This window comes from Sebastes umbrosus, chromosome 20, assembly GCF_015220745.1.
Source record: "Sebastes umbrosus isolate fSebUmb1 chromosome 20, fSebUmb1.pri, whole genome shotgun sequence".
In the NCBI taxonomy this organism is placed as follows: Eukaryota; Metazoa; Chordata; class Actinopteri; order Perciformes; family Sebastidae; genus Sebastes; species Sebastes umbrosus.
In genome coordinates this window covers 26,411,658-26,430,517 of record NC_051288.1, presented here as the reverse complement: position 1 = coordinate 26,430,517, position 18,860 = coordinate 26,411,658, and the positions used below count along the sequence as shown (strand labels likewise).

The 18,860-nt window shown below is 42.4% G+C and overlaps 1 protein-coding gene across 4 annotated transcripts in view; it reads right to left on the bottom strand.

Moving 5' to 3' along the window:
- The window catches only part of LOC119479299 (glutamate receptor ionotropic, delta-1-like), a 555,378-nt gene that overhangs the window by 248,191 nt on the left and 288,327 nt on the right, over positions 1–18,860 (bottom strand). For all 4 annotated transcript variants that reach the window (XM_037754721.1, XM_037754723.1, XM_037754722.1 and 1 more), the window contains exon 3: positions 6,247–6,531. In XM_037754721.1, coding sequence (XP_037610649.1) covers positions 6,247–6,531 — 285 coding nt within the window. The remainder of the gene's footprint in view (positions 1–6,246; positions 6,532–18,860) is intronic.

The window sequence follows — 18,860 nt, the reverse complement described above, 5'->3', positions numbered from 1 at the left end:
ACTGTCCACAGACTGTCCACAGACTGTCCACTGACTGTCCACAGCTAATACTCACGACTGTTTGCTTCTATTTCCTGTTACTTCTACTTCTACGCGTAGACTGTTTATAAGAAGTGCACGTAGTCACCGTGACGTCACCCATTGGTTTGTGGACTTGAGTTTGGCATTTTGGCCGACGCCATCTTGGTTTCATCTTGGTCTTTGGCCATCGCCATCTTGGTTTATGACCTTCTCCATCTTGGTTTATGACCGTCACCATCTTGGTTTTTGGCTTTCTCCATCTTGGTTTTTGGCCTTCACCATCTTGGTTTTTGTCCTTCGCCATCTTGGTTTTTGACCGTCGCCATCTTGGTTTTTGATCTTCACCATCTTGGTTTTTGTCCTTCGCCATCTTGGTTTTTGACCGTCGCCATCTTGGTTTTTGGCCTTCACCATCTTGGTTTTTGACCTTCACCATCTTGGTTTTTGACCTTCACCATCTTGGTTTTTGACCTTCGCCATCTTGGTTTTTGACCGTCGCCATCTTGGTATTTGGCCTTCACCATCTTGATTTTTGACCGTCGCCATCTTGGTTTTTGGCCATCGCCATCTTGGTTTTTGGCCATCACCATCTTGGTTTTTGGCCTTCGCCATCTTGGTTTTTGACCGTCGCCATCTTGGTTTTTGGCCATCGCCATCTTGGTTTTTGGCCATCACCATCTTGGTTTTTGGCCATCACCATCTTAGTTTTTGGCCTTCACCATCTTGGTTTTTGGTCTTCACCATCTTGGTTTTTGTCCTTCTCCATCTTGGTTTTTGGCCATCACCATCTTAGTTTTTGGCCTTCACCATCTTGGTTTTTGTCCTTCACCATCTTAGTTTTTGGCCTTCACCATCTTGGTTTTTGACCGTCGCCATCTTGGTATTTGGCCTTCACCATCTTGGTTTTTGGCCATCACCATCTTGGTTTTTGTCCTTCTCCATCTTGGTTTTTGGCCATCGCCATCTTGTTTTTTTTCAACCAAAAGTGACACGAGAAGGTGGAGCTAAGCACAACCGAACGCTGATTAAGACATTTTTAGGCGAAGAAAATGTTCCAATGAACTTTGATGAACTCAGATTATCAGTTGGTCATCATAGAAACATTTAACCTCAAACTAAACTCAAATTGTAAAACTAAACTAAAACCCCTCACAATGAGCATATAATGGTATTCATTATTATCATAATCCATCAAGACCTCGTCATCAAAAATGTTTAAACCTCAAACTGATCTTAATCTGAAGTCTGAAATTAAATTTACATCCAAAATTCCAATCAAAGCTGAGATGATATATAACCCGTAATCACACGTCAAACTGGAACTCATTCACCTCGGCCACACAGACACAAACGCAGTAAAACCCCGGAGGATGTTGTTGCTGTAAAGCTGATTAACATGCAGAGAATGAAATCCGGCTCGAGAGCAGACACACTGAGTGTAAATGCATTCAGCTCGGCTCCACGCGGACCCCGATGCTGCTCCACTAATTGGTAAGTGGTGCGGTGAGATCACGCAGCACAGTGTGTCTTTGCCACACCACACAGAGAAAACATTCATTTCTCCCCACTTAAAAACACATTCATATACAGACTAATCCCAATTACCTTTGAAGTGAGCACTTCAGCTGCATTTAACAATTAAATGAAAAGAACAAAAAAGGCCCATTAAAAAGCTACCGGCTGCTGTTTAAACTGTGATATTATGGACATAATTAAACGTTTAGAGTAGAGGCCACTGCTGACTGATCACAGCACTGTTGGAAAACCTCATACTCTCTGTCTGTCAGTCAAATGTCAACCAATCAGGGAACCCATCGGCTATCGATTGGACGACGGATAAGCCTCTGGTGCCAGAGGATATCCATCCACGCCAAGACTTCCTCTTCCATGTGCTGCTCAGTGTTTACAGTCTGATTAGCAACTTAGGATGCGAGACTGGAGTTGGAGTTGAGAGACAGCGTGTACAACCAGATTGTTTCACCAGTTTAGAATCGTGAAAAATAATCATGATCTCAATATTGACCAAAATAATGGATTTTTGCCTGAATCCAGCAGCTCTACCGGTGGGTTCCCAGACTGCATTTTGACCAATGCGTTCCGCATCTTTTGCTCTCCTGACGGATAGTTTACCTGCATTTAACCAAAGCCTGCTTCAACGTGATTGGTCAATACTACTCGGACTACAAACAAAAAGGAACGCCAGATAATCACACTCAACTGACATTTAATTTCCACTTCATTATTCAGTCATCTGACGCATCTGTTCTGTCTCTCTGTGACTTTTTCCAAGATCCAATATTGGTACAAACCAGCACGGCTACATTTTTAGAATCACACGTTTTATATTACTTTTACTCCCTGTAGATTACGACTTGTCTTCGATCCTCCAAATCCAATGGTCTTCCCAGCTTTTATTCCCTTTCCAGCCCGTGTTATTACATTTTTGTCAGATATAACGTTATCAGATGCTGTGATCCTCGAGGGTCCGCTCCATTTGTTCGCCTCCTGCAGTCACAACCCAACTGTGTGGTGTTTTTCTGTGGGAGTCTCTGCTGGTCTGAGCCGGATCAGAGGTTTACTCTCAGCTCTCATCACTCCGTCTGACACTTGTTCATATCAGAGCTGGAGGGCGGCTTCACATCAGAGCACAGCATCCGTTAAACCTGTCCAAAGACAGGGTGGTTTATTCACCCTGACTGCCATCTCACGCTGCACTCGCTTAAGAAAAGAAAACATCTCCTAAAACACACCAATGCTGAGGAGCAGTTATCAGTGTTTAGCTTTGTATTAATGACTCCATTGTGTGGATAACAGGGGGAACAGAAACTGTACATGAAACCAACGACGGAGTCTGATAGAAGAAAATGTTTCAGTGATCAAAATCACTGATTGATTCTTTTATTCTTCTTATTAAAATGCATTCTGTGCCTCAACAATCAGTCAACCGCAGCAATAACCAACATTATAAAGAGAGCAAACAAATAGCACAGTGCACTATAATAAAACAAATCATGGGTACAATGTCTCCACGCAGAGATACAGTAGTTCAGGTATGATGTATGTTAGTTTGACAGTGAGGTGGAAGCTGTATAGGAGCTGAGGAGGCAGCTCACAGCCTGAACACATGATGTGTTAAATCACTAATAGCTGCTCATCACAGCGAAGGTGAAGGCACTTTTATGTTGCCCAGTAATCTTACTGCACATGGTGACTGTGTTATGTAATGTGTTTTATTCACACCTCACAGATGTAGAGAAGTAGAGCAGCGCCAGCAGAGAGGACGGTCCAAATGTTCCACACAAAGGAACAATGGAAGACAACGAGGGCTGAAACTAACCAGTAGTTTCTTTCAGGACTGATATGTAGATCTAGAACGATAAATCTGATCATGACTTCATGTCACATACATATATATATATATATATATATTGGTATCGGCATTATGTCTGCTGACAGCTAACAAGAAATCACAGTGGAAATGCCAAAGATATATTGGAGTTAATTTAAAAAGTATTTGTAAACAGCTCAGCACATATATTGGTCACAATTATTTAAGAATCAAACTAGCTAAAACACAACCTCTCTCCCAACTCGTCAAAGAGCCGCTTGGTCTGTGGCTCTACGCTTCAAATAGTGACGCGCTAGGTACCCCGCTAACGTCAGTTTTGGACGTGTCGGGGACAATGTGTCAGTTTCCGCTCGTTATTTAAATACTCTCTTTCCAGAAATAAACTTCTTTGTTCACATGAAACCTAGAGTTTCTGCTCGTCACATGCATCCAGTTTCTTTTCACAATAAACATCCAACACAGGTTTACTTAGTTTTATGGTTTACTTACGCAACAAAAGTACTTGGTTAAGCATTAAAGACATAAGTTACACAACAAAATCAAGGTAAAATAAGTCAACGTTGATTTGGTTTCACATGGGACACAAACATGCACTCGTCACATGCACAGCAGCCCAGTCTCACGCCAAAGTGTGTAATAGACCCGCCTGTCCACCAGAAGAAAATGTGTCAGCGTCACGTTTTGCGGAGACATGAATATTACACGCCTGCATGAAGGTGCAGTGTTATGAAGTGACGGCCGTCACGTAACGTTTGTCACATGTTTCCCGTACTCTGTACTAAGCTCTGAGGTAATTACGAAGTATATAAAGTGAGAAAGACCACTTGTGGTGGGCGGGTCGGGAGGTTAATGGGTCCAACAAACACCGGACAAGTTACTTTAATGACGTTTGTCGTGTGTTTTGTACTGACGGTTGTCATGTGATGTTTGTCACGTTTTCCGCACCATCATTGCGTTTTTTCAATAAGTGTTTTACCTAGGTTACCTACTTATTTTATGCCCAAAATTGAAAATAGCAGCCAGCACGTCTCCAAATCTTGAACAGTATGGGTTGCTAGGTAGTAGAAAGAACAGAAGAAACAAATCCCCGGCACTCACAGATAAAGTGTCTTTTTTAGTTTATTCTGGGCATAGAAATGAACGCGTTTCAGCTATAAGCCATCAACAGCGTCATCACGTTGATGACGTCGTACAGGTGTGGTGGAAGGGGGTTTCTGCAGCTATTCGGACATCCAACAAGTAGCTCTGACCTCTCCAAATCCATCCTTGAGATGTGATGTGGGCAGAATACAAGGAAGCTAGAACTAAAGACACCATAGATCTGCCATTGAAGACAGCAATCTTCAATTAATCAATTAGCTGCACCGAAGCATTTACAACTGAATACTTATGGACATGTTCTCAGTGTGAGGATGTGGTGCTGAAATAGAAAGTTCTCCTCCGCAGCCTCACTGTTGTCCTTTGCTCTTATTGTTAACTGTGCCCCTGGTTTGTTCTTAAAGGATTCAGATCCTGGCCCGCAGCTACTGATGCACTTACTCTAAATCACTCTGGATAAGAGTATCTGAGAGGCTAAATGCCTGCATCTGTCTATATCCTTATATTGTAATTGCCACCATCCTGTATCGATTACACTCAAAAATCCATTGAGCCTAATGTCATTTCATTAAGATACAGTCCAAGTAAGCTATTCCAAACAAATACAGAAGACAGGAGAGTCGATGGCTGAAGTTTTTGCTGCAATATCCGGTCATAGAAACCTTTCCAAGGCCAGGAGACATTGAAAATCGTTTAGGCAGCCTGCAGCTGTTCTTAATGCTTTTTCAATTATTTGTCTATATGTATTCCATGTGAGTTTACAACATCAGGTGAACGGAAGAGAGAGCTGATATTTCCAAATATAGTTATCAACAAATAGAGTATGTAACGTTCTGCAGATAGGGACTACAGATAGGGCTGTTTGTAGTCTTAAAATTGCAAAAAAAAACACCAAAGTAACCCTGAACAGTTTCTTCTAATCCGTTTTTTTGTTTTGGACAAGTCAAGTCAATTTTATGCAAAAATATGTCTGTATAGCAAACAACACCCTCTATCTTAGGTCCTCAATTTGAATAAGAAAAAAGGCCAAAACAAGCCCTTTTAACAGGGTGAAAAGTGAAATGTCCTACAGTTTTTGTCTCTGTACTCAGACACACAAAGTTTGAGCCGAGACTTAAGTCCTCCAAAATCTACCAAACAAGCTCGGAGACAGAGATACGGGCACGTTTTACCACCCGAAGAGCAAACCAGTGTGAGCACAAGTGTGTTTCTTTGCAGAGCAGGTGAGTCATCAGGAGGTCGCGGCACCCTGCCGTGATACTTGTTCTTATACTGAATGTTAAGGTAGGCCTCACCGCCGAAACCCAAAGAAGAAACAGGCCTCCCATAGAGTTCAAATACCAGACAGAACTATACTGCGTTGCATCATCCCAACACCGGGGAATAACACAGCCGGGAAAAAAGGACCTCCAAATTAATCCAGACTATAATCCAGAGAGCTTGGGAGGAGAACAATTTCCATAGACGCTTCAAGAAAGAGTATGAGCGTAAAACCATCTCATTAGTGGCTACATGCACTTCTCTCTATCACCTTTGACATAACATATCAACTGTTTTATTAAAGACAACGATCAGATGAGTGAATCAGAATCAAGATCAAGTTCCACAGATAAACTTGAGTGGGATGTTTTCCCTCCGCAACAAATACCAACTTTCAACAGCCAGTAGCTTGAATGTCCATCAGCATCTACACAATCCACAAAGATCCCGACTTTCAAAGCCCAGAAAAGCAGTTTCCTCGATCCAGCAAAGCCACTGGAAATCTGCTGATCACTTACCGTACTCAACGTCATAGAACACGATGAACTTCTGCCAGCGCAGCTCCTCCACCAGGGTCAGCATGACGTCGTTGAGGCGGACGGGCGGCCGGGCGGACAGAGTGTAGCGCTGCCCGCCGGGGCTTGGGTTCATGTGGCAGGCAGTCCGCGGCGATCCCTCGCTGTTCCTCTGGATGTACAGGTGAGGGATGTGCATGGCGTCCGTCAGGGACTGCAGCGCGCTGGCTGACGCGCAGCCCGTCGAGGTGACCAACGCCAATATGCCCTGGTTCATCAGCTCGCAGGCTGGAGGAGGAGAGAGGAGAGAGAGGGAGATAAAGAGAGCAGTTTAATTTGGTAAAATTGTCATGAATTCATTCTGAAGCACACAATCCACATCGGTGCAGCCAGGGAGAAGTAAGGCTGCTAAAGGAGCCCAGTACTAATGCTAAACGATGTCTTGACCTCTCACTACAGTTATTAGGCTGCATAATCATAAATGTACTGAACGGTCTGACAGGTAACACCAATGCTTATCTCTGACCTACTTCTGAACCTCTAAACCTGCACTCCAGAGCAGAAACTCGGATGATTACACAGGTCACATGTCCGGTCTGTTGAGGCTAAGCTAAAGGTTCATCTGAACGCCACGACAGTCTCAGTCAACCAGCTGTCATCACTGTTTGAGTAGAAAAACAACTGAACATGTGGAACCTGAGGCATGCAGAGAATGGACACAGTGAGCACAAGCATCTCGTTTTCAAGAGGAAAAAGAAAATAGATTGTACACAGGTCGTGCTTTTTGGACTGTCCGACCGCAGCCCATGTGCACCTCTTGAGTGTTTCCACTCCAACACTACGTCTCCAGGTATGTTACTGTACACCTCGGCAGAGTGAGACGACATGAAGGAACATGTTGATCCTCACTTATCCACTTTGGAGAGGTGGAAGTAAATCACAGGTTGCTGTTAACATGAATGTAAACCTGCCCGCCTCCGTGCCCCACACTTCACTTCACTACACTTTACCCACTGACACTGCACATCTAGCTGCTGAATCTACTTTACAACCAACCCCCCTCCCTGATGTTGACGTGCCCCATAAAAGCTGCCCTATGCCCGGTCTAACCTCCAAACACCCACGTTGCTGCCACCCTACAATATTCCTAAGTGCTGCCTCTAAAACTGAACTCCTGTGAGTTCCAAGTCCTGCTGAGACAGTTTCACTCTGTGCTTTCACATCCTCAGACAGCGACAGTATCATCTCCAGCCATCGCCTTTGCACATTTAAACTCCTCTATTAAACCAGATAGCACACAGTGTACACACACAGTGCTGAGGCAGCGCAAGGATGCCAGCTAATCATTCTCTGTGGGCTCGCTCCCTTTGAAGCAGCTACATCAAACCCTGTTAGGAGCCACACAAGCCAAAGCAAGAGGCCAAACTGCAGACGCCACAGTTTAACTTTCCCTCAGGAGCCCCGACTTCTCTGTACTTCTAATGCACACATTTTAATATTAGCGGGGTGGCACCCGTTGGATGTTACTCATCAGTAAAACGACAGCGTTGGTCGTGTGTTCAAACACTGAATCTGACCTATGTTTATGTTGAGTCCTTTTACTGTCCTCTGTTAACCTTCCTCTGGGAGTCATGTTTATCTACATTTTGCTGGAGAGGTAATTGCTGAGTGGATTATTTTCACTGGCAGCATTTTTTTATCCATTTTTCCACTGACTTTTCTTTACACAACCGGATCTCATGGGAAGACGTATAAATAGCACTTTTTCGTGTGTCATGAAAGCACATTTTAGGCTTACTGCATGTCATTTAACGCCACAACCCTCCCTCGTCAGCCAACTGCCTGCTGAGGTTGGCCAGAGCAGCCTCAAAGACAGGAGGAGGGGCGTCACACCCCGCCCTCTTAAGAACAAACCGGACATCCCGGACGAGCCCCCAATTGTCACAAACTGGCTCAGGGAATGTGACAAAAAAGGGATTTCCACACAAGGTTATATATAAAACCAAACAATTTATTTACCTAAGGTTAACTTAAAAATGAACAATGGAGCGTGTAGATCAACTTAAAAACAACTTAGGATTAGGCAACACCACTTAGTTAGGATGACGAAAAGATCGACTTGGTTAGATTTTGGCAGGAATACTATGTAGCTAAGGTTAGGAAAAAAATCGTGGTTAAGTTAGGCCAAACTGGAAGTGATGTAACTTAAGTACGGAAGTTCTGTGACAAAAAACACTTAGTTATGTTGAGGAAAAGATTGGGGTTTGGGTTAAATCAACTCCGGAAATCTCGTAACTTAAGTACGGAAATTAGCTTATGTGACTAAAACATCAACGCTAAGAATTACAGTCCATTGCTTTTTGTAGGTATATAGCTATGAATGGTTTATGAGAACAGCCTGGTTTAGGCAACAAGGTTTAGGGAAAAACATCCTGGTTGGGCTGAGTATGTAAACCAAGTAAAAGTAAGAAACAACCTAACATAAATACGGAAAACACGTAATGTATAACTTCAAAATAACTCAAGACTTTAGGACATGAACAAGCGGTCTCCTGGTTGAAAGTCCTGTGTTTGCTGGACACATCCACCTACCCTACCTCCCGCCATCAGCAGTGTCTCTCTCGTTTTATTCTACGTCACTAGCTCTGAGCGTAGCATATTCATATAAAAAAATGACACGCCAAAAACATGAACAGCGTTCTTATTGCATGCTAAATGCCTTTTGAATTACAGTGTCATTCATACAACATTTGGTGTGACTGAGTTGGTTTTACCATAGATGCTGAAAAGTTACCTGTTTCTATATAATCTGTAGAGAGTATTACAACATCATCACAGGAATGCAAGGTGCATCATCAACTGCTGTTATTTTAAATGTTACAGTGAATGTTTCCCTTCAAGGGAAGGCCTGTTGTCTACTTTCCTAACATGTGCAAAACCACATGGAGCTCTTTCTCCCCTGACAGCCACAGTTTAAGCCTCTCAGCAGCCCTTTTCATCTCCGGTTAGAGCCCCACTTTCTCTGCAGGAGAAGATCTGTCCGGACTTTAAGGTCAAGAGATGCTCCAAAGGGCAGCGGGCATGTTAGGACGGAGCTCCCACCGGGGAAATGTAAAAAAAAAACAGGAGATATGCATAGGCAGAGCAGCAAGAAGCATAGCCAGGTAGTCTTCCTTCCAAAAAAAAGGGAAATTCAGTGGCAGAACAGCTGGCTGGTCGCAGGGACCCTGCAGCTTAATGTTTGATGAGTCAAACTTGGCTGAACTTGGACTGCATCTCTCCGAGCTGAGAACAAACGGAGGACAGCGGCATGCAGGAGACCATCAGCGTTCAGCTGTTCTCTACGTGCACAGAATGCATCTCCATTAAGGGAACAGCACACGCTGTTTTTCAAGACGTGCTTCGTCAGCATCCGGCGGTTTGGGGAAGTGATGATGAGACGATAATTCCACCAACAAAATTTAAATTGTCTAAAAGATAATGAGACAAATGTGGCCTCCGTGAAAGTGGAGCTAATGAACTTGCACTGAAGCATTTAGAGAGCAATCTAGTATTAAATTAGTAAATGTGTTTTTTTGTGCTAAAAGCCCCTCCAGATAAGATCGGAATCTGACTCATCGGGTCAATTTAATAAAAATAAATCAGTGTGTCACTGCTGATGCACACACGATGGAGGTCAGGATGGGGACTTTCCTCAACAGCTTCTTGAAAATGAGCCTGAAGGAGCTGCTAATCCACCAGCAACTTTATTATTCCTGCTTTCTGTGGAGGGTTTCAGTTTCAGGGCCGGAGAGAAACATCTGGCTCTTTAGCTGCGAAATGTGTCACTTTCTTTACCAGCTAAGTTCCTCTACTTTCTGCTGCTGTCCAGGTGTGTACAGTGTACCAGAGCTTGTTTGATGATCACAGGTGCTCTGGAAACAAGTTGGATGAGAGCCCAGTTGCAGGACAGACAGTAAAAGGATCGGAAATAGACTGAACAATGGTAATTTCTTTTAGTCAAGTGAACCTTTTCACATAGAGTGCTCCAGGAATGATGTATTTTTGTAGGCTAACCAGGAAATTAGCATCTCCTTGGTTCCCTCCAATAAAAGCCAATGGGATTGTTCCATTGGGTTTTAGATTATTGCAGAAAATCAGCTCTGTGGCAAACACACGTTTATGATATTTATACGTTTTGTTCATCAAGATAATCTCCACTAATAATTTTGAAGCGTGAATACAATCACCAGAAGTAAAAAGCTAACGTTAGACCACGGTCACATGAGCGTCAGTAAACACAACGAGGCTGTAAAGGAGGACGAGTCGGTGTGATGACGTTTAGTCGTCTCATTAACCACTTGTTAGACGCGTAAAAGCTTAAAAATTCACAAGTGGGTTATTATTGATGCATTTCACGTTGTACAACAAAACGGATCATCTAGCGGGTCATTGTTGTGAAATACACAATAATACAACAATTATCCTTTACTTCAGCTTGTGTTAACCACTGACCTTATTTCAGGCATCAAACTAAAAAACAACTTAAAAAAAACATTGACTTCCAGACGAGGGAACAGGAAGTGCTAAAATGCTAACTCCTTTCTGGGTTTTAGGACTCATTCCTGCAGCACTCTATTGCATGTAGTCATTTGGCCCACTGCCAACTGAATTAACGGAGATAAATTAACGTAAAGCAGCCGATACCGGAGGTTTGCGGGCCTCTAACAGGTCCGATTGATAGGGAGCACAACTTTCAGCCCAAGAGAAAACAAGAGAAAATGGTAAAATGGTCAGAAACATACTGAATTCTCTGAAGAGTTGAGAGTGCAAAGTTGATGGTAATGTGTTTGAGTCAAGTGAACCCTTTCACATTGCATGTAGTCATTTGGCTCACTATCAACAAAAAGAAACACTGATTAGTGTTTAGCTTTAAGGATCAGGGAAATCATTTCCCAGCATGCCTCCTCAATAACGCCCTGTAAATCTCAATTAAACAGAGATCCATAACGGGTCACGTGTCTTCTGTTGATGGCTCTCCACATGACAAGAACAATCCCATGTTTAATGAGCCTAGGAGCATCAGAGACTGATATTCACAGTCGGTCCGGCGCTGAAATCACCGAGGACCAATTAGCATAATATACTAGAATGGGACTAATGGCTTTGGAGGCTTCGGCGACATAACGCCAGTAGCTGCTGGAATAACTCACTCCAGCTTCCAGCTGAAATGATTTGGGTTGCGACGTGACTCACTCGCTCTACGAGTCCACAGTGAGTCATGGTTTCATCTGTGCTAAATGAAGCCTGCGCAATATTTAGCCGAAGCGACTCCCCGTGCATCCCAATGACACTTACAGAGTGACTCCTACCAGACGGCGGGAGACAAAAACCATTAGAGTCGGAACAAGACAAAGATCTCCCGCCTCCGCCTCTCTCCTTATTAGTGTGATCTTTATCAATATCTTAGCTCCTAAATGAGCTCACAGAAACAAACATCTTATCCTTGAGCAGTGATGGGTTTATACAGAACGCTGCAGCGGTGACTGGATGTGATTTAGATGCAGAGACATGATGTCTAAATATCACATTCAGGAATACCCAGTCGGAGTGATTTGTCGAGGATGTAAACATCCTTACAGCTGCCTGCAATCTTCTCTGGGTAAACAGATGGTTTTCATAAATGAGAGGAGAATATGTGCCTGTGTGCAGTGAAAGAGGCGGTAACACAAACCTGGCATGTGATGCATTAGCAAGCTGAAAAGCTTTAATATTATACAAATCAGCATAAGCACCACCACAGAGATGAGAACTAATGGAGATTGTATATGCAGTTTCTGGTCTTCTTGGCTTTCTAATACATCACATCCTAAGTAGCTAATTATTCTATAGTAAAGCACAATCTCACTGAGTATGATTAAGGAATGAAAAAATGTAGAATTCACAGAATGAAGTCAATGAAATGCAAACTACAGCTTCTCATTAAAGGTTTTCCATCAGACTGCATCCCTTAAAGAGCCTCAGTGACATCCCTGCTCCTCTTCAGTTGATGCATTTGGGATGAAACCATCACAAACATGCAGAAAGCTCCGACATAAAAGCATCATTTACATTCAGCCATCTAATTAAAGCCCATCTCCAGTGTGTGTCATCCTCCAAGTTTAGGCAGGCGCTCTCATGCTGGTTTGAGTCTGAGCAGCAGCAAACCGATGAATCTGTTCATCTGTCTGTCAGTTTGTCTTTCTAGCTAGTTAGCTGTAGTTAGCTAATTAGGTGTAGTTACCCAGCAAACGTGTGACATCAGGAAGACGTTCAGATCATGTCTGTGTAACGTCCGTCAGTCCAGACCCACTTCTGTACGTCTGGTGGACGTGGAAGTTGGGTTCAATATTTGAACGTCTGGTTAGGGGCCTTTTTGGACGTCTGTGGATGTGCAACTCAGGTTGACATCAACAGCTGAACGTTAAAAAGACGTTCAAAAAAGACGTCGCAAAATGTCATTCTGCCTCCTCAGTGGACGTCTTTGGACTTCGACACAGACGTTAAGTTGATGTCTTTTCGACGTGTCTTTGCTCAGTGGGTAGCTGGTTAGGTGTAGTTAGCTAGACCAACTTGTTGCATCAGCTATAACAGAGTTTTCATTTACATTCATTTGGTTTTTCCAAATTAGTTTAGTGTGTTTATTTTCACAATGGCATTTGTGTGTGCGGAGAACTGGTGAAATCAACGTAGTCGATTACAGGAAAATCCCACCGGCAGAATTAACACAACACACTGACTGTCTCTCTCTCACTCGCTCTCTTCTTCACTGTCTCCTCCTCCAGGAGATAAATTAATAGAAAGCAGCTGATACTGGAGGTTAGCGGGCCTCGAACAGGTCCGAACGACGGGGAGCACAACTTTCAGCTCAACAGAAAACCAGAGAAAAGTCCTGTTAGAGCTGCGGCGTGCGGCGGTGCGGCTCCTCGGTGCAGCAGCAGCCAGACAGCCGCCTCACCAGGAGGAGACGGTGAAGAAGAGAGAAAGAAAGAGAGAGGGAGAGAGAGAGAGAGAGAGAGAGAGAGAGAGAGGGAGAGAGTCGGTGTGTTGAGATAATTCTTGTCTCATTTGTGGTCTGATAAACAGTAAATTAATCTAATACGATGTGCGAACATGTGTTAACATTTGCTATACGAGCTGTTCTCTTACTTATCTTTTTATTTTTCCAGGATTGTATGAAGTCAAACGCTGACCCACTTTCACCGGTAATACGCTGATTTCCATCTAAGGTAAAACAGTAGCAGGCAGAATGAGTCCTGCAGCCACTCCACTCTGGCAGCTTACCAGCCTGCAATAAACTACATGTTCTGGAAATGTGGGATTCACTGACACCAGGTTGCACTCAGAGACTCTCGTGTTGCCTTCCAGCGCTCCCTGACCAGCTGTTCATCAACTCTATAGCAGCCATCCTTCAGACATCTCAGTGTCTGTTTAAACATCTACTGTATATATATCTATATATATATAGATATATATACACAGCCTCCCATCTTCTGCTTCTTCTCTACCCGCTGTGGCCTGCAGATAAACAATTAACAAGTCACACTAGATGTCTTATCTGTAACTTCCACATGTTGGAAATGACCTTAGTTTCTAATACAGTGCACGCTCGTATCAGATCATCTGCTCATCCTGCTGCTTTTAATCTCACCTCCACCTTTTTCACGCCTTCTGACTCCACGAATTAAGACGGCAGCCGGGTTTGTTTTTAAAGTTCCTGCAACACAATGCGAGGGGAAATGAGATTCAGTCATGTGTCGCTGCAGAGGGCAGGGAAGCACAGATAATCGATAGGCGGTGGAAACAGATAGCCAGAGTGGCATAACAAAACAAAAGGATTAGTGCTACCAGACAAGGCCTTATTGAACAGATCAGTGGCACGAGACAAAGCAGGAAGATGGAGGGGATTCTCTGCTTCTTATTCCCTCTTTGTCCTCCTCTGCTGTCTGTCTTTAAAGCCCAGACACATCATGTCTTTTCATTACAGTATTAATCCACCAATATTTTCACGGAGATGAGGATTCATGTTGCTGCTGTTGATCAATCAAAAGATATATAGCACGAGCAAACAATAGCACGGAACGCCCATTTTTAATATTCATTTTTCAGCTCTCCTGCTGAGGGCGACTACGAATCTATTTGCCAAGTATGAGTTTTACCACCTAGAGGGGATATGGTAATGCAGCTGAGAGGCTGAGAGGCTGAGAAGCAGAGCGACTGTTTGGCTTGGAGAGAGAGAGCAGGAGGTGGCCTGAGCTCAGGGTTCACATGATGGTGTTATCCACAAGACAAGTGCTTAAAGACGGACGTGTGTTTGTTCTCAGTGTGACATAGTAGAAGTACAGGTGTAACAGAACATACAGACATTAACACTAGGGATGCACCAATACTTTTACTAGTACTACAAGTAGTTACATTTGGGTACTCTCCGATACCGAGTACCGATACGAGTACTTTTCTGTGCCAAAAGACCCTCGTTAACAGCCAGCTGGAGGGTGTGAGCGACACACGGGATGACTTTGAGAAGTCATTCATTCCAATTTTACAATAAAATACGCTTCTATTCGTAGCATCAGGCTCTATGCTGGATACACTATTATAGATCCCACATGCTTTCATACAAGCTACTTGACACAACACTGTCAAGCTACTGTTCATGCCGGCGGAAAATGTCTTTGTCAAAAAGAGGAAAAGTGGAAACAGTGTTGAGTTTTCCTAGAAAAAATGGATTCCTATTTCTCCACAGAGATAAATGGGAAGCCAGTGTGCTCAGTGTGTTCACAGAACCTTCCAGTGCTCAAGGAATAGAATATCCGGCGCCTCCATCAGAGTCGTTACGGCGAAGAATACAAGAACTTGACGGGAAAACTGAGAACAGAATGAATTGTTGGAAGGTTTGAGGAAACGGCAGTCTGCAGCCGAGAGATCAGCGGGACATCTCAGGCTGCTCATCATCTCTTTTGAAAATGGAGTTTTTACTAATCGTGAACGTTTTCAGAACGTACTTATACTTCATTACACTAACAGGAACGGAATATTTGGAGGTGTTGGTATTTATAGGTTACTATGCATTGGTTTTACTGGTTCGGCCCACTTCAAATGAAATTGGACCAAAATGAGTTGGACCCCCCTGATCTTTGTGAACTCATTTATTTGGAGGTAAAACTGAAAGTGAGCACAGCAGGATAATAACTCCTCATTGTACCAGAGAACTGCAGCTGGAAGAAGTGAAGCAGGAGGTCGGTCAAGACTCTCCGACAGCACCGGTCCATTCAGGACTCTTATCCCCTCTCGAATAGACGCTACACGTTATGCGTCACATTAATGCACATCTTTGGGATATTATCTCTATACACTGCATATTCTTTTTATACTTCGTACTGTGAACTTTTGCACATTCCTTGGACAATTTTGCAAATTTTTGTGCACAAAAATACCACTTATAAGCGCTGCACAGCTCTTCTATTTTAATTCAGATTTATTCTACATATTTATTTAGTAATTTTTTTCATATTTTTAGTATTATTTTTTTTTTCATTTTTTGTTATGCTTGCTTTTATTTCTAATTTCATTTTGTCTTCCTGTGTTTAGGGCTGTCCTCGACCAAAGGACTTCTTAGTCGACCAACACTCGTACGATTTAGACGACTAATCGATGAGTTTATTTTAATCAACAGATCTGCAAAAACTGAGTTTCTCCACAAAGAATTACACAAAAGCAGCACTTTAAATCTGATATTCAACTCAGATGTGCTCACGAGTTTCTTGGAAAGAAGTCATTCAGCATGAAAACAGCATGAAAAAACGACTAATCGACTAAATAAATCTTAGTCGGCTGAGACCAAAACAACCAATTAGTCAACTAATGGACTGAGAGGCGGCGGACCTAATACGTTAATGTTGTGCACCAAAACACCAAAGCCAATTCTGAAAAGCTCCTTGTCAATAAACCAGATTCAGTGACTTCCCTCCATGCTGCACTTCAAGCTCATTCCTCTCCTCTCTCCTTTATTCTCTTCCTCACATCTCCCTCTCGTTTCCTCATCCCGATGTCTCCTCCCTTCCTTGCTTCCTCGGGGCTTTCCTCTCGGTTCCTTACTGTGTTTTCTTTTCATCCTTCTGCTTTTAATCCTCCTCTGAAGTTAATCTCTCTATCAGCGCCTCCCAACTTCATCTATCTCTCATCAAGCAACCCTCCTTCTTCTCCTCCCCTCATCCCCTGTTTCTCCTCCTCTTTTCATTCATCTTCTCATCTTGATGTCTCTCTTCGGCTGCGTTTGGCTAAAGCATCCTCAGAAGTAGAAGTGCATCAGTGGCTCAGAGGGGAATTGAACCCCCAGCTCAGTGCTGCCTTGCTCTGCCGACTTAGCTGAGGAAATGGACAGATACATAACGCCCTTAAACAGTTAATGGTAAACTACTTCAGACGCCGTGATGTCTCAGCAGGAGTTTAACAACAGAACAGGAAACAGGAAGAGGAGGACATCTGTGCTTTAAAAAACACAACGCTTAATGAAACGTAATGAAACGCCACTTTAACGCATACATTAGTTATTAATGAGTCTCTTCCCTGAAGATACAGAAGATTACACTCATTTTATCTTATGGGATAATGAAAATATAATGATGTGGCCAGGTTTAAGCCAATTAACTACACATAACATATACTTGATATCACTGCTCATTATTTACCAAGAAAAGTGTCTTGGTTGTTATTTTTTTTAAAGTGTTTGAATAAAAAAACAAAAATAAAACAAAATACATCCACAAATTAATTTATTATTATTATTATTATTATTATTATTATTGTTATTCTTATTACTATTCTTATTTTATTATTTTTATGTTGTATTATTATATTATTATTTTTTAGGTAATCCATCACAATAAATATTTATTCTCTTCTTTTTTATCATACTATTTAATTAATTTGTATGAATTATATATATTTTTAATTTTACATATTTCTGTATTTCTTCTGTATTAATTTTTGCAATATTATAAATAAATAAATAAATAATAAACATTTAAAGAACAAAAACTAAACCTTTCATGATAAATTACATATTTGTCATTTAGATTTAATTATTATAATTAATTAATAATTATAATTATAATTATTAATATATAAATAAATAGATTTATACATTGTTCTTTGTTTATAGAATGAGAGACACACACAGACACACGCACACACACACACACACACACGCACAACGTGTTCAACATGGCTTCCTCCGCCCTCGGAGCTCATTTTTCACCTCCGAGGGCCGATGGGGGCTTAAATCCTCTCATGCTTAATTAAACTATCTATCTCCATGGATCTAGAGCCCCATTACCCATAACACCCTGCACCACACCACCACACCACCCCCCCGACGCCTCACTGAGCTGCTGCTCAACAACGTCTCTGTTAATAAGGGGTTGAGATGAATGACCTGTTCGGATCCTAATGGTGCACACCAGGACTTTATTACGGTTACTTCAGCCTCCAACCAACCAGCCGATGCCCTGTGGACACTGAAGGACTGGGTGTGTCTTCATACATCGTCTTACATCTCTATGTGTGCATATATGTTTCCTTTTATAATAGGGAAAGCCACACTGAGAGTAAGGGACCCTCTCTCTCAGGAGTCGTGATGAATGTGGTCACACTAGCTGCCTTGTGAGGGCGCGAAGAGGAAAGGTCACGTTGTTACCTGAAGGAAAGAAGCTCAACTCAGCTCTTCTTGCAGCATAATAATAATAATAATAATCAAACTCACACAAGCACCTTGAGATTTCACTGTGTTTTAAAGTGTTGAATTAAATTCATTATTATTATTAATATTATGGACGTTTGGTTGCTGTCACCAAACCCATTTGGCAAACTTTGGGTATCCAGGTGTTCCAAATGGAGAGTCCGCTTGGTCCTATCCTCACTAAAACCTTTATAGAATCTATGTGCTTTGTGTTATTTATATCTGCTTTGGCTCAGTTGTAGTCGAGGAGTAGCTGAATGAATTCAGTGGCGTCTCTGTGCACGGCATCATTGCTATAATGCTGCTATCCACTGTCTAATCTAGAAAAAAACATTTTAGGTGAGGATAAAAATGTAAATGTTCCTTTGGTTCATCACAGTTTACTCAGGCATAGTAACAGTCACAGTGTTACTGACACTGGGGATGAATCCTCTGAGGTCGTACCTATCCATAGAGACCAAGATCATGCAGATAGACCTGCTAGTTGTGGAGCTATTCCTGATTTATTTTGGGGATGTCTGGTGTTAGGTGAACCACAGCTCCCAGCACCCTATAGGGCTAAAGAGGTTAAATCTTCTGCTTGTGCAGTGAATCACTTTGTAATGTTGAAACTTGCTGCACAGGACCGTCATAGAAGTAGTAGTAGATTGTCAGATATTATCCTCTCTTGTTTATTCAGCTGATGTTTTAATAGATATCTCATTTTAAAGGCAGACTGTATACCGATATCTCCTCCCTGTTGACTATAATGAGCAGTAATGTAAAGCGCTGGTATCTATTACGGTCTGAATAATCCATCTCTAAATAATAAAATGAATAGTGTGTGTACATATGAGCTGTATACGGGTTCAGGCCTCAG